Source organism: Camellia sinensis, chromosome 1 (genome assembly GCF_055761805.1).
Source record: "Camellia sinensis isolate YWXY chromosome 1, ASM5576180v1, whole genome shotgun sequence".
NCBI classification, from domain to species: domain Eukaryota; kingdom Viridiplantae; phylum Streptophyta; class Magnoliopsida; order Ericales; family Theaceae; genus Camellia; species Camellia sinensis.
Window position 1 is genome coordinate 247,319,926 of NC_138961.1, and position 14,085 is coordinate 247,334,010.

The 14,085-nt window shown below is 32.5% G+C and overlaps 1 protein-coding gene across 1 annotated transcript; it reads left to right on the plus strand.

Annotated features, from left to right (window-relative positions):
* Positions 1-11,071: 11,071 nt before the first annotated feature.
* LOC114318457 (putative pentatricopeptide repeat-containing protein At3g01580) lies at positions 11,072-13,861 on the plus strand. The gene is given in 2 exon segments (XM_028265357.2): positions 11,072-13,277; positions 13,279-13,861. Coding segments are annotated over 2 exon segments (2,046 nt in total). The 5' UTR covers positions 11,072-11,291; the 3' UTR covers positions 13,339-13,861.
* The last annotated feature ends 224 nt before the right edge of the window (positions 13,862-14,085 follow it).

Consider the following 14,085-nt stretch of genomic DNA (forward strand, 5'->3'; position numbering starts at 1 on the left):
TTCATCAATGATTCAACATTTATTCCATTTCTCTATGCCAAACATGCATCTAGGTTTATTATAAATAAAACCCCAACTTTTGTAAAATAACACAAAAGCCCCAAACTTTCACAAAATTACCAAACCAACCCCAACATCTCAAAATACTAAAATTTAAAGACAAAATCCATAGAGAGGAGTAGGATATCCCTACCTCAAATCCGGAGCCCCAAGGGAGAAGATGACTATAGCGATCCCGGGTTTACCCTTATTGTACAGTGATCCGGACATGTGTCCGTGGATGTTGGTAGTTGTTTATTATCTTGTTTGCATCCTCTTTACTTTGTATATTGAGTTATAGGATGTGTTGGGCAGGTTTGTTATAGGTTGGTTGTGTTTGGGAGCCCACTGTTGCTGCCCAGATTTTTGGATCTTCGCTCGAGCGAGGAGTTGGTCGCTCGAGCGAGAGTTGAGTTCGTGTCTGGTGGGTCGAGCCAGAGTGGCTTCGCTCGAGCGAGCGATGGCGTCTGGTTCTGGACCTGAGAGTTGTATTTCTTGGCTCGAGCGAGCTTTTCTTGGCTCGAGCGGTCTGGTTTGTTCTTCGCTCGAGCGAGAGGTCTGTCGCTCGAGCGTGCTTCTGGTTTTAGACTTGAGGGTTTGAGTTGTTGGCTCGAGCGAGCATTCTTTCGCTCGAGCGCACTTCTGAGTTTTAGCTCGAGCGAGAGTTCCTTGGCTCGAGCGAGAGTTTCTGTGTCTGGTCGCTCGAGCGACCAAGTCTTCGCTCGAGCGAGCGTGTTTTATATCAGCGGACAGTAGCGTTTTTGAACATCACTTTTTTACTTTATTTTTCTTTCAAACCCTTGATCCGAGACACTCTCTCTCTAAACTTACACTCTCTCTAAGAATTGATCTCCCTAGAGTGTAAATCTAGCCTAGGGCCTTTGTTAAAAAGATAAAGGGCGTTGAGAGCTTTGTTTTAATTTGAAAAAGTTGGGTTTTGGAACACGTTGATCTTCGAGTCTTCATCTCCTTTTTGGCTCAAACTTCGAGGTAGGGATATCCTACTCCTCTGTATGGATTTTGTCTTTAAATTTTAGTATTTTGAGATGTTGAGGTTGGTTTGGTAATTTGGTGAAAGTTTGGGGCTTTTGTGCAATTTTACAAAAGTTGGGGTTTTATTTATAATAAACCTAGATGCATGTTTGTCATAGAGAAATGGAATAAATGTTGAATCATTGATGAAAATGGGACCTAAGGGTTGAAATGGTAGTTATGGATAACGACCTAATTACATTGTTTGATTAATTGAGATAATTAATTGTGAGAAATGAGGAAATGAAATGTTGATTGAATATCCATTGTGCATTTATTTTCTGTTTAGAAATAACTGCTTTGGGCTATCGGTGGAGGATAGTCGTAATTGTTGTAGACAATGCATGATGATTAGGCAAACGGAAACTAATCAATGGAATGTGTCATGGAATTTGACGGTTGATAGAATACATTAATTATATGTATTGAGTGATTGTATATAGAACCAATGTGTTTGTATACGTTATGTGTAGAGGAGGAGATGGGAGATGTACTCCGCGGTTTAGGGGAAGATAGGGGATGTACCTCTAAACCGGATAGTATTGGGAGAAGATAGGGGATGAACTCCGTAGATACAGCTCATATGCTTGTCTAGTAAAGTGAAGATAAAGCTCATATGCTTATCTTTGTGAAGTGTGGATATAGCTTATATGCTTATCTGTGGATATTGTTGTTATACATATCTGTTGTAGAATGTGGATATAGCTTATTGCTTATCTGAGAATGTGGATATTGTTGTTATACATATCTGTTTAGAATGTGGGTGGTGCTTATATGCCTATCCGTTGAAAAGGGGAAAATGAAAGGTAACTTGGACTCATAAGTCGTATGACATAAATATGTGATTTATGTGAATGTATCAGTGTTGGCCATCTATCAATTGCTAATATTTTAGTCATTGTTCATGGTTGGTTTAGTGTATTTCTACTAGGCTGTGGCTCACCCTATATGGGAATATCATTTTCAGGTACAGGTAGCATGCCACCTCCAAGGACATAGCTTGGGAGGCTAGAGGCGGACATACTTTTGTCGTTTTCTTTTTGATGTATTACATGTAATTTCAAGCCAAGGGCTTAATGTGTAATGAGTTAGTACTCTTTTGTTGTAACCAAGTGTTAACTTGGAAAGCTGTAAGCCCATAGGGCATTTGCTTTTGTTGTTAACATGTAATACTTATGTAATGGAATTCTGATAAATGGAAGAATGTGGAACTTTTACATATCAATGCATGTCTTATTTGTTGGATTTAATGTTATTATTTTGGGGGCGTTACAATGACAAAACCCAACGTGCTCCAAAACCTGAAATTTTCATATTAAAATGTAGCCCTCAACGATCAACAAATTTTTTGTAAAGACCAAAGGTGAGCAAATCACTCCTACTAGATCAAAACCTAGAGAGAAGGTAGAGTTCTAGAGTGAGAGGCTCAACAATGGTGTTTTTGGAAAAGTAAGAAAGAGAAGAGAAAGTGAAAAAGTGATTTGAAAAGTCAAAACTCATAACTTAAATCCAGTCGCCCCGCTCGAGCGTCAAACACCCCGCTCGAGCGTCACTCACAGACTCCCGCTCGAGCGTCAACCATCCCGCTCGAGCGGCGGATGCACACTCCCAGAACTTTTACAGAACTAGGTCTCCGCTCGAGCGTCACACACAGAACCCCGCTCGAGCGGCCAATCCCATGCTCGAGCGGACAGGTCAAAATCTGGGCAACTAGTTTTGGTTTCTAAACTCAACCAACCTGTAACAAACCTGCCCAACACATCCTATAACTCAAATACATAGTAAAAAAGGATGTAAACCAGGTAATAATCAACTCCTATCATCCACGGACACATGTCCGGATCACTGTACAACAAGGGTAAACCCGGGATCGCTATATACAGTTTGTATTTTGTGTCTCTTGATAATATATGTAGTTGTGGTGTTATATTATTTTTGTACAAAGATTGTGTTATGAGCACCAAAGACTTTGTGTATTGTTGTAAATTTTGGTACAGATTAGAAATGTTTTCCTATAAAACTCACATACTTTAAAGTAAAATTTTTAGAAAACAAATAAGAAACTACATAGACAAACATTCAATAACATAGTAAAATTTTACTTTCAATTCAGAGAAAATTTTACTTTGAAATACAGTAAGATTTTACTCTAAAATAAAGTAAAATTTTACTTTTATGTTAAGAAAACTAATGTTTTACTATCTTTTAGACTAGAATTTTACGCCTATTAAACAAACTCCAACATAGTAAAATTTTACTTTCAATTCAGAGTAAATTTTACTCTGAAATATAATAAAATTTTACTCTGAATGTGAGTAAAATTTTACTTTTATGTTAAGAAAAGTAATGTTTACTATTTTTAAGATTAGAATTTTACTCAAAATCTTCATGCTAACAAAATCCATTATAAATTCCTTTACATGAAACTAATCCAACCACATGAAAATATATATATATATATATATATATATTAAAATGTCAAATTCAACCACAAAGCAAATCATAAATTTGGATAGACAACTATTCAACAATAATAAAAATGTCTTTAATTGAATGCACAGTAGTGACTTGACACTTGTCATTCTTCACCTACACAAACTCAAATCATATCTCAATAGCATATTTACATAATGCAGTTCGGAAATCCTTTACACCTCTAACAAATCTTTGACCTACACGAGTAATTTCATTCACCCATACAGAAGACAACAAAAGTCTTTTCTTCATGGCAACAAAACATAGGAAGTAAATCCATTTCATCATCAGTGATGTTGGATCTACTTGCATAACAACATAAGAGCTGGAGCCATTTTTCAAATTTGCAATCAGTTTATAGTAAAAATTTACTGTCAATCAAAGTAAAATTTTACTATCAGTACAAGCCCAAAAACAAATCACAAAAACACAGATTACTAGAGTAAAATTTTACTGTCATTCTATCAAATAAAAAAAAGCACATATCATAATAAAATTTTACTCTCATTTTATCAAACAAAAACAGAGCACATGGTACCAGCGTAAAATTTTACTCTCAAACAAAAAACAGAGCACTTAGAATCAAAGTAAAATTTTACTCCTGAACAAAAACAGAGCACATAGTACCAGAATAAAATTTTACTTATTTTCTATCAAACAAAAATAACTAATCAACAAAAAACAAAAACAAACAACCAAGATAACTAATCAACAAAAAACAAAAACAAACAAACAAAATAACTAATTAACAAATCAACATACCTGTCACAACCCAAACCCGCCCCTATAGGTTTAGCATCGTAACTGGCCAGCAATCCTGGGATTACCGAAGGCCTCTTAGACATATTGACATGATATTAGGGGCGAACGAAAGCAGATAACAAATATACAACATCCATTGAGCTGTGCAGACTTACATGAGACAAAAAAAATTGAAACTTTTCATATACATATTTATACATCATTCTTACATCATCATATATAGATTAGACAAAAAAAAGACTTAGCCCTATCTACAAAATAAACAAAGCCTTGTTTAACCAAACAAGAAAAACAAAACTTGAACTTTAAATCACATAGGCAAAACCACTTGACATATCCAGAACCTCCACGGGAGGCACATAGGTTAGCTGACAAAAACAAATTCCAGGCAGACGCCTCTAAGCCTGGTCATGCGCTTGATCACCTATATACATTAATGACATAGTGAGGTAGAGCCCAATGAATAATAACAAAGTAAAGGGTTTTAATGAATAAAGTCCATACAGAAATAGAGTCTTGTATATAGAATAGATTCATATTCGTATTCTTATTCAATTCATATACAGAAATCAGAATTCATGCTCGATCATACATAGTTCATCTGTTAGCGCTAACAGATCATTTACAAAGCATCTTAGATCGTACTTGTCAGTTCCATACAGGAACCTCCGACCGGGTAAGGATAACTTGTCAGTTCCATAAAGAAACCTCCAAAATGGGAACTTGTAAACTTGTCAGTTCCATCTAGGAACCTCCAGCCGGGTATAGATAGCTTGTTAGTTCCATAAGGAACCTCCGGAACTTGTAACATACTTGAATCATTGCATAATGTCACTTGTAACATACTTGAATCATAGCATAATGTCACTTGTAATATACTTGAATCATAGCATAATGTCGTTTGTAACATACTTGAATCATAGCATAATGTCACTTGTAACATACTTGAATCATAGCATAATGTCATTTGTAACATACTTGTCAGAGTTGGACAATCATTCATAGAATAAAACATAGCATCTTATTAAACAGATCTTACTTCATAGACAGAAAGTATCTTATCTTGAACTTAGTTTTACTAAGTTATTACTCACACTATTTTGGTGCTTGATTCGTCCATACGCTTGACCCTACATAATTCATAACACATTGGGTCATATTACAATTCATTCTGTTCTTTAACTTATTTAACATTCTTAGGCTCCTTTCATGTTCTTTAATTCATTTACAATGGTTAACGCATGCCTAAAAGTGCTTTGGAAAGAAAAGGGAACAGAAAACGAAGTAGAACAACTTTTTAAAATTTCTTAAACAGGGTTCTCCGCTCGAGCGTAGCTTCGACCGTTCGAGCGGACCTCTTTGGTCTGAAAAGTACTGGTTGCTTACAAATTACGCTTGAGTGAGACTTTTGACGCTCGAGCGAGAAGTCTAGTAAAATAGGGTATGGTCGAGAGGGACTCTCCACGCTCGAGCGAACAGGTCAAATTCTGGATTTTTTCCAGATTATGTTTGAGCTTCAAAACTTGGTTCCAACCAACGTAATTAATATCATAAGACTCATATTTCCACCTCACAACCTTTAACATGAATATAAGGGCCAATTTTACAGGATTTGAATCTCAAATTTACATAAATCCATCTCATAAACTCGAATCATATCAAACTCACTTCATAACTTCAAAGCTCATGCAAATTAATTTCCATGTCATTTAAATATACATGCATGTTTGTACTCAAATATGCGAACCCATGACAATTCTTTACATGCATGTACACACAAACTTCAAATTCATCAAATTCAACTCAATTCATGTTCTTTATATCAAGCCCAATTCCAAACTCACAATTTCTAAAACTGGAATTGAGCTTTCAAAATAACTTCAAAACTTAGGTTCATACATGGCTTGTCTAAAACATGCAAACTCTTAAATAATCAAGAAAATATGACCAATTTTAAATCATTTACATCAAAACTCCTTTAATTTATAAATTAAGCTCATTGTTCATAAACCCATAAATTTTCAAAGCTTAATTCTTATTTCATCAAAACATGAGATCAATTATTAGAAATCCATGATGCATGTACAATTAGAATATTAAAACTTGTAGAATTTATCCATGCATGTAGAAATTAGACTCAATTCATGCATAATTTTCCAAAATCAAACCCAAAGTAATTAATTTCTTATTTAACTTCATAAACTTGATCTTGGCTCTAATTCTTCATTTTCTTGTCAATTATCCTAACAAACATTGCATATATGTAATTCCAATAAAACTAACTAATTTAATATATTCAATAACATGTTTAAATTAAATAAAACTCTTAAATTACATTACATGCATGGATTAGAGATTAAAACCAAACCAATTTTCTTCCATAATTTTGAATCCAATTCAATTTCTTCATCATTTTACTAATTCCTCTTAAATCATGAAATTGAAATTATAAACTCTTTTAAAGAAATATTTGCATATATGAAATTAGGATCAAAACTACTGATTTCCCAAGCAAATTATAATTTAATTCTTGAATTACTCTAATTTAAATTTTATTAATTTTCTTCATATCTAACCCAAATTTAAACTCATAAGTCTTTTTTACACATGAATTAAATCTACAACTTTTAACATGCATGTAAGGGTGATCCTCAAACTTATGAAGAATAACAAAGATCAAACTCAAACTAATTAATTTTACAAATTTATTTCCTTAAATCATAGATATTCCAAAATATGTTTAATTTGAGTCAAACTCTTAAATTACATTACATGCATGGGTTAATAATCAAAGTCAAAACCCATATTTATTCTTTAATTCCTCCAAATTACATGCATGTAGAAATGAGACCCAAATTCATGTAAGATATTCAACATCAAACCAAAAATAATCAATTTCCATATTCATTTCCATAACCATGAGCCTAGCTTTAAATTCTTAAAACCCAATTTCTTACAATTTACAAGAAATTGATCCCATAGTCTCCTTAATTTCAAGTATTATATATAGATTCTACATGATTTGAGTATAAATTTCTTACCTTAAACTTTTATTTCAGAATTTATGGTATCTTCTTCCTCTCTTTAAATTTTTTTTGAGCTTTTCTTTCCTTAGTTCATCTTTTTCTTGAACTAAGCCCTCTCTCTTTATGCAGGGGCGGAGGCACTCAAGGGCTAGGGGGCCACGTGCCCCCTGGGTTTTTGGAAATTTTTTTTTTTTTTCAAACATAAAGAAAATATTTTAAATAAAAAAATTTATAAAAATATTATTTAAAGTGAAATATCAATGACATTTTTAAAATTATGAGAACAATAATGATTATTTTGATTGAAAGTAAAGAGACTATGATAAATTATATTATTATTTATAAAAATTTCAATATAATGGTGATGTCTATAATTATTGACATGCAAATGAAGATATATGAAATTTATTAGATTGTTACGTACATTTGACATATAGAGTTTGCCCTCCATATGTTTTTTTCCATTCATAATTAAAATGACCACTATATAAATTATAATCAAGTAACACATCTTCAATTATAAAAAAAAATAAAAAATTACAGTAGGTCATAACTAATATCAAAATGAGTCATAACTAACTATTACTTGATATATAGTAATAACCAAAATAACAACCACAAGAAATTATAACTAAATTATATCTAACACTATAATATGTCATAAATAAAGACCACGAAGATCATAATTACGACATATGAGACACTTTTTTTTATGGTGTGTTTTATAGAATTTCTCTACTAAAATATATTATTTTTATCTCAACTTATCTTCTTTTTTAATTTTCCAATCTACCTATAAATAGTTACTCCCCAATATTTATATAAAATTTAATCTCAAATCCTATAATTTAAAATTCACATTTATCTAAATGGACTCTTAATATTTAAATTTAGTAATATCTCATTGTTGTTTATTATAAAAATAAAATAAAATAATTTGCTTGTTTATAGTTTTCCAAAAATACTTTTCAGAAAATTCTACTTGTTTTTGGGTTTTTTTTTATTTTTACTGAATTTTTTAAATATTTTAAGCAACTTTTTTAATTTTTAGACATATCTAACATAAATATACCTAAAAAGTAAAAAATTTGTGAAAAAACCTTTTAAAAATTCACTAAATACCAAAAATACAAAAAAAAATATATGAAAATTCTGTACATTATTTGCATTTTTATGTATTTATTAATTTTTTAAAATATTTTTTCACAAATTTTTTACTTTTTAAATACATCTAAGTAAAGTGCATCTAAAAAAATAAAAAAAATATATTTAAAATTTTCAAAATATTCACTAAAAACAAAAAAATACGAAAACCAAAAACTCAAACTAAACAGACTGATGTTATTATTAATTTGTGCCCCTCTCCATCAAATTCCTGGCTACGCCACTGTCTCTATATATTTTTCTATTCCTTAGAATGTCAAAGGATTGAATAGAATGTCAAGCATATGCACACACACATACTCCTTTGTACATACACTCTCAAAACTTTAAATCATTCTATAATTTAATTTATGGCTAAGATTAATTTAATTAAATAACACTTATTCTTAATAAATCTTGATTAACACATAATTAAATTAATCATAACTAATCACAATCTCACATAATTTAATTAATCTAATTTGACTTCCATTAGAGCCCAATTAATTATATTTAAATTTATTAATCTGAATCAGATTTTAATTAAACTCTCAAAAAGCTCCAAATATCAAATTGAACTTATTCCTATCCTCAATTTTGGTTTCTTAAATCATTTAAGCCTTCAATTTCTTATCAAACTCACAATTTCATCAATAAATTGCTTATCCAAATTAGGCACCTCATAAATGAATTTAATTCACAATAATCTTAATTCCTAATCCGTATAACTTAATCAACTTCAATTTGGACCCAATTAATCAAATCTTAATTTTATAAATCTGAATCGAATATTTAATTAAACCCCCATATGATTCAATATTCAAAATTAAAATAATTCAATTCGTCATTTATACTATCTTGAGCCCCTTAGGCTTTCCCTTTCTAATTCCAAAAATTAATCCTCAATAGAATCATATAGGAATCAATCTCCATAATTTTCATAAATCCCAGAGTAAATCATAATAATTGGCAATCAAATTTCAAATCTCCTCAATTAATTAAGTGCTAATCATTATACGTGATGGGGTTGTTACAATACCTGATCAAACTTGAACAATAATCAAACACATGATCGAAGCAAAGTCTCTAAAATTGGATCAACACTCTCAATCTTGATGAAACTCTCAAAATCTAATACAAATTCGTACAAATTTGAAATATAAAACTCTTGTTGATACAGATTTCGAGATTATTGGAGAACATGTGATTAAAGCAAATTTGGTGAGATCTTCAAATTTTGAAATCGACTTTTTACGAGATCTTCACTGATTAAATTTTTACATATATGAGATCGTGTATATATGGATCAGATTTTCAAATATATGATATATATATATATATATATATATGTATATATATGAAAGGGCAATATTGTCCATAAAAAAAGAAAAAATTATGGTATGTCCTTCCTGAGCTACTCTCCTCTTTTTCAAGGACTTTTTGAAGCTAAATTAATTAAGTTATCATTTATCCTAGAAAAAAGTCCAAAAATGGGGGTTCATCAAAAATTACTTAGTTCTTCCAATACAATAATAAAAGTATTTGAATTATTAATTAGAATATATTTTTGGCAACATTAAAAATTATTAATTGACTTGATAATTTATTAATAAAATGAGTCATTTATTATGAAATTAAAAATTTTAAAAGATAAAATGTAATTTCTAAAATTACATGAGCTCTTCATATTTTAAATAAATCAGTGTGTGTATTTATAATTTATCCAATATTTTAATTTGGATTAACTTTTGAAAAGCTTATATGTTACAATAATAATGGGGGTGTTTGGCAACCCAAGTTTAAGCTTAAAATAGCCTCAAACATTAAAAAATCCATAGTTTCAAATAGTATCCTAAACCAATGATTAAAATAAAATAAAAAACCGCTCGGCAGTGGAGCAGCTACACTATCACGTTGACAGTGTAATGGCAACCTACCACAGTCATAATGGCAAGCAAGCGCATTGTTGGTAAATGACAATTTTGCCCCTTTAGATAAATTTTAAAAAAAGTGAGATTAAAGATAAATTTGTCATTTCAGTCTCAAACATCATTTTAAACACGTTTTTTAATATAATAATTAACCAAAAAATTCAACTCAACTTCCCAAACACAAAAACAAAGATAACCTACCAAAATCTATACTATATATTAAGCAAAAAGTGATTTTTAACCCCCAAGGCCTGTGGGAGTTTCAATATGCCAATCTGAATTTTCTAAATTTTTTATTTTTTATTTTAAAAAAAACTCAGCATTTATTGATTTGGTCAAAGTCTCCTGATCAGTATTTATTAACTTTTTTTTCAATCTACACGTTTTTCCACATGCCTGCATTTATTGATTTGGTCAAAATCCCCTAATCAACATTTAAAATCCTCTCATACAAATAATTATAGATAAATCCGTATATAGTTACTGCAGTACCTTTTCAACTTCTCTCATACACTATGCTTAGTGATAGAATTATTAAATTATTTTTATAAAAAAAAATTTAAAAACATAATTTATATATTAAAAAAAAACTAAAATAAATATAAATATGTATAATTATGCCATGAATAACACGGGTAATAAATAATTAAGAAGCCAAAAAAAACAGCCACTTCCCAACAAACACACACACAACATGTTTTGTTTTCTATACCCAGAATACTACCTAAACTAGCAGCGGCTTAACAACTTCACTCAAATACTATCAGACAATATCATATTATACATATTCTATGAACGAAAAACCACCTCAATCTTCATAATTGTATACTTTTGGTGGGTTCTAGTCGTCTCTGCTTGGTGTATTTCTGAGAGAGTTTTCTGTATGAATAAGAGCCAATTTATTGCCAATCTTTTCGAAGCATGTAAAGATGGCAGATCAACCGCCCAACTCCATTCCCAAATCATCAAAACTGGTCGCACTTGCAACACTTTCTTTGCCACCAAACTAAACATTTTATACTCCAAATACACACCTCTCCACACTGCACGCAAGTTGTTCGACGAAACGCCTCACCCAAATGTACATTTATGGAACTCCATTCTCAGGAGCTACTGTAGAGAAAAACAATACGGGCAAACTCTACTTCTGTTTTGTCAAATGCTGTCTGCTGAAAAACCAGACAATCTAACTCTACCCATTGTTGTAAGGGCGTGTGCGAGGTTGCGGGCGCTCAAATTTGGGAAAATGATTCATGGGTTTGTTAAGAAATCTGATAATTTTGGTTTGGATATGTTCATTGGGTCGGCGTTGGTCCAATTGTATTCTAAATGTGGATTGATGGATGATGCTTTGCGAGTTTTTGAGGAATATTTTGTACCAGATGTTGTTTTATGGACTGCAATGGTTGGCGGATATGAGCAGAATGGCGATCCTGAAAAAGCGCTTGAATTTTTCATCCGAATGGTGACAGTGGAAGGTGTTAGTCCTGACCCGGTAACACTTGTTAGTGTGGCATCAGCTTGTGCTCAATTGTTGAATCTAAAGGTTGGGCTTAGTGTTCATGGGTTTATGATTAGGATGGGTATTGATGCTGGCTTATCTTTGGGCAACGCATTATTAAATTTATATGCAAAAACAGGTGCTGTAATTACTGCATTTAGTTTGTTTAGGACAATGAAACAAAAGGATGTGATTTCGTGGAGCACTATGATTGCTTGTTATGCTCATAACGGAGCTGCTACTCAAGCATTAGACATTTTCGATGAGATGGTTGATAAAAGATTTGAGCCTAATACAGTTACTGTGATAAACGCACTACAAGCATGTGAAGCAAGTTGTAATTTAGAAAAGGGCAAGAAGATTCATGAACTGGCTACTTTGAAAGGGTTTGAGTTTGATGTATCAGTTTCTACAGCCTTAATTGATATGTACATGAAGTGCTCTTCCCCTGATGGAGCCTTTGATCTGTTTAAAAGAATGCCCAAGAAAGATGTGGTTTCATGGGTTGCTTTGTTCAGTGGATTTGTTCATAATGGGATGGCATACAAGGCAATGGGGGTCTTCTGCCAGATGTTGTCCAGTGAAATTCAACCCGACTCTATTGCTATGGTGAAGATTCTAACAGCTTGTTCAGAATTAGGAATTCTCCAGCAAGCTTTTTGCCTTCATGGTTTAGTGGTTAAAGGTGGCTTCAGTCATAATGCTTTCGTTGTGGCTTCACTCATAGAATTGTACTCAAAATGTGGAAGCTTAGACAATGCTGTTGAGGTATTTGAAAGCGTAAATTGTAGAGATATTGTCATATGGAGCTCAATGATAGCAGGCTATGGAATTCATGGGTGGGGGGAGGAAGCACTGAAGTTACTTGATCGGATGGTAAGGAATTCACCAGTTAGGCCTAATGATGTAACATTCCTTTCAATATTATCTGCTTGTAGCCATGCTGGTTTAGTTAACGAAGGGATAAAGTTGTTTGACATGATGGTGAATGAATACCAATTGACACCTGATTCAACACATTATGGGATTTTGGTTGATCTGCTAGGCCGCAGTGGAGAGTTGGATAAAGCCATGAGTATTATTGATCAGATGCCGGTGCAAGCTGGGGCCAATGTTTGGGGTGCTTTGCTTGGTGCATGTAGGATCCATCAGAACATCGATGTGGGAGAGCTCGCAGCAAGTAATCTCTTACGTCTAGATCCTAATCATGCGGGGTATTACATCCTGTTATCAAATATTTATGCTGTTGATGGGAAGTGGGCTAATGCAAAAGATCTTCGTACTTTAATTTATGGGAAGAAATTGAAGAAGATGATTGGGCAAAGTGTGGTTGAGGTCAGGAATTGAATCCCTAGCTTTGTAGCCAGCCACTGACAAATTTCACCCTGACTCTTGACAAATTTACAGTTTGCTGAGAAATTGGACGTGAAAACAGAGTAGTGAATTTCAGAGACACAAGTTGTTTGCAGCAGCCCAAACCAAAATCATGTGTCACATGGATTTTGAAAGAGGCAATAATCATGCTCCTCTGTTCTTAGGTCTAGATGATATACCTGCTTAAATAAGGGGTCAATAAAGGGAGATGTTAAGAGAGACGAGGAAAGCCCTTCTAACTTATTTGTAGAGCCTTAAATGTCCTTATTGAAAACTAAAGTGCTAATGAGCAGAAAAGAGAGGACCACACTTGAGTGAGGTACCAGGCTCTATACATTTTGAAAACCACTTTGTCAGCCAACCACTTTGTTTGGAAAATATCAAAAGGTGAACATTTTGTGGCTTCATTGGATGTTACACTTTTGAAAGCGAGGCAAGCTTGGAGAGGACATCGAGTGAGGAAAGATTAAAGAAGTCGAGCTTGGCATCTTCTCGAGCATAATTATTGTGAAAATGGCATCCATAGAAATGAGTCTTGGACAATTTATTTATGAAAAATGCCGTCCTTTAATTTTTAAGGCTCTCCTTGTGATTTTATGTTCTTTTACATGCATATTTTGTCAAGAGGATTAGTTGTGTTGCATAATTGTATAGTTCAAAGTGGAGATATTTGAAGCTTTTATTTATACAGAAATGTTAGGTATCATGAAAAATCTTTCATGAAAATAATCATGAAAGTTTTATGACCCTTGGATTACACTTAGAATAAAGCACCACACACTAATCCAAATAATTCAAGGAT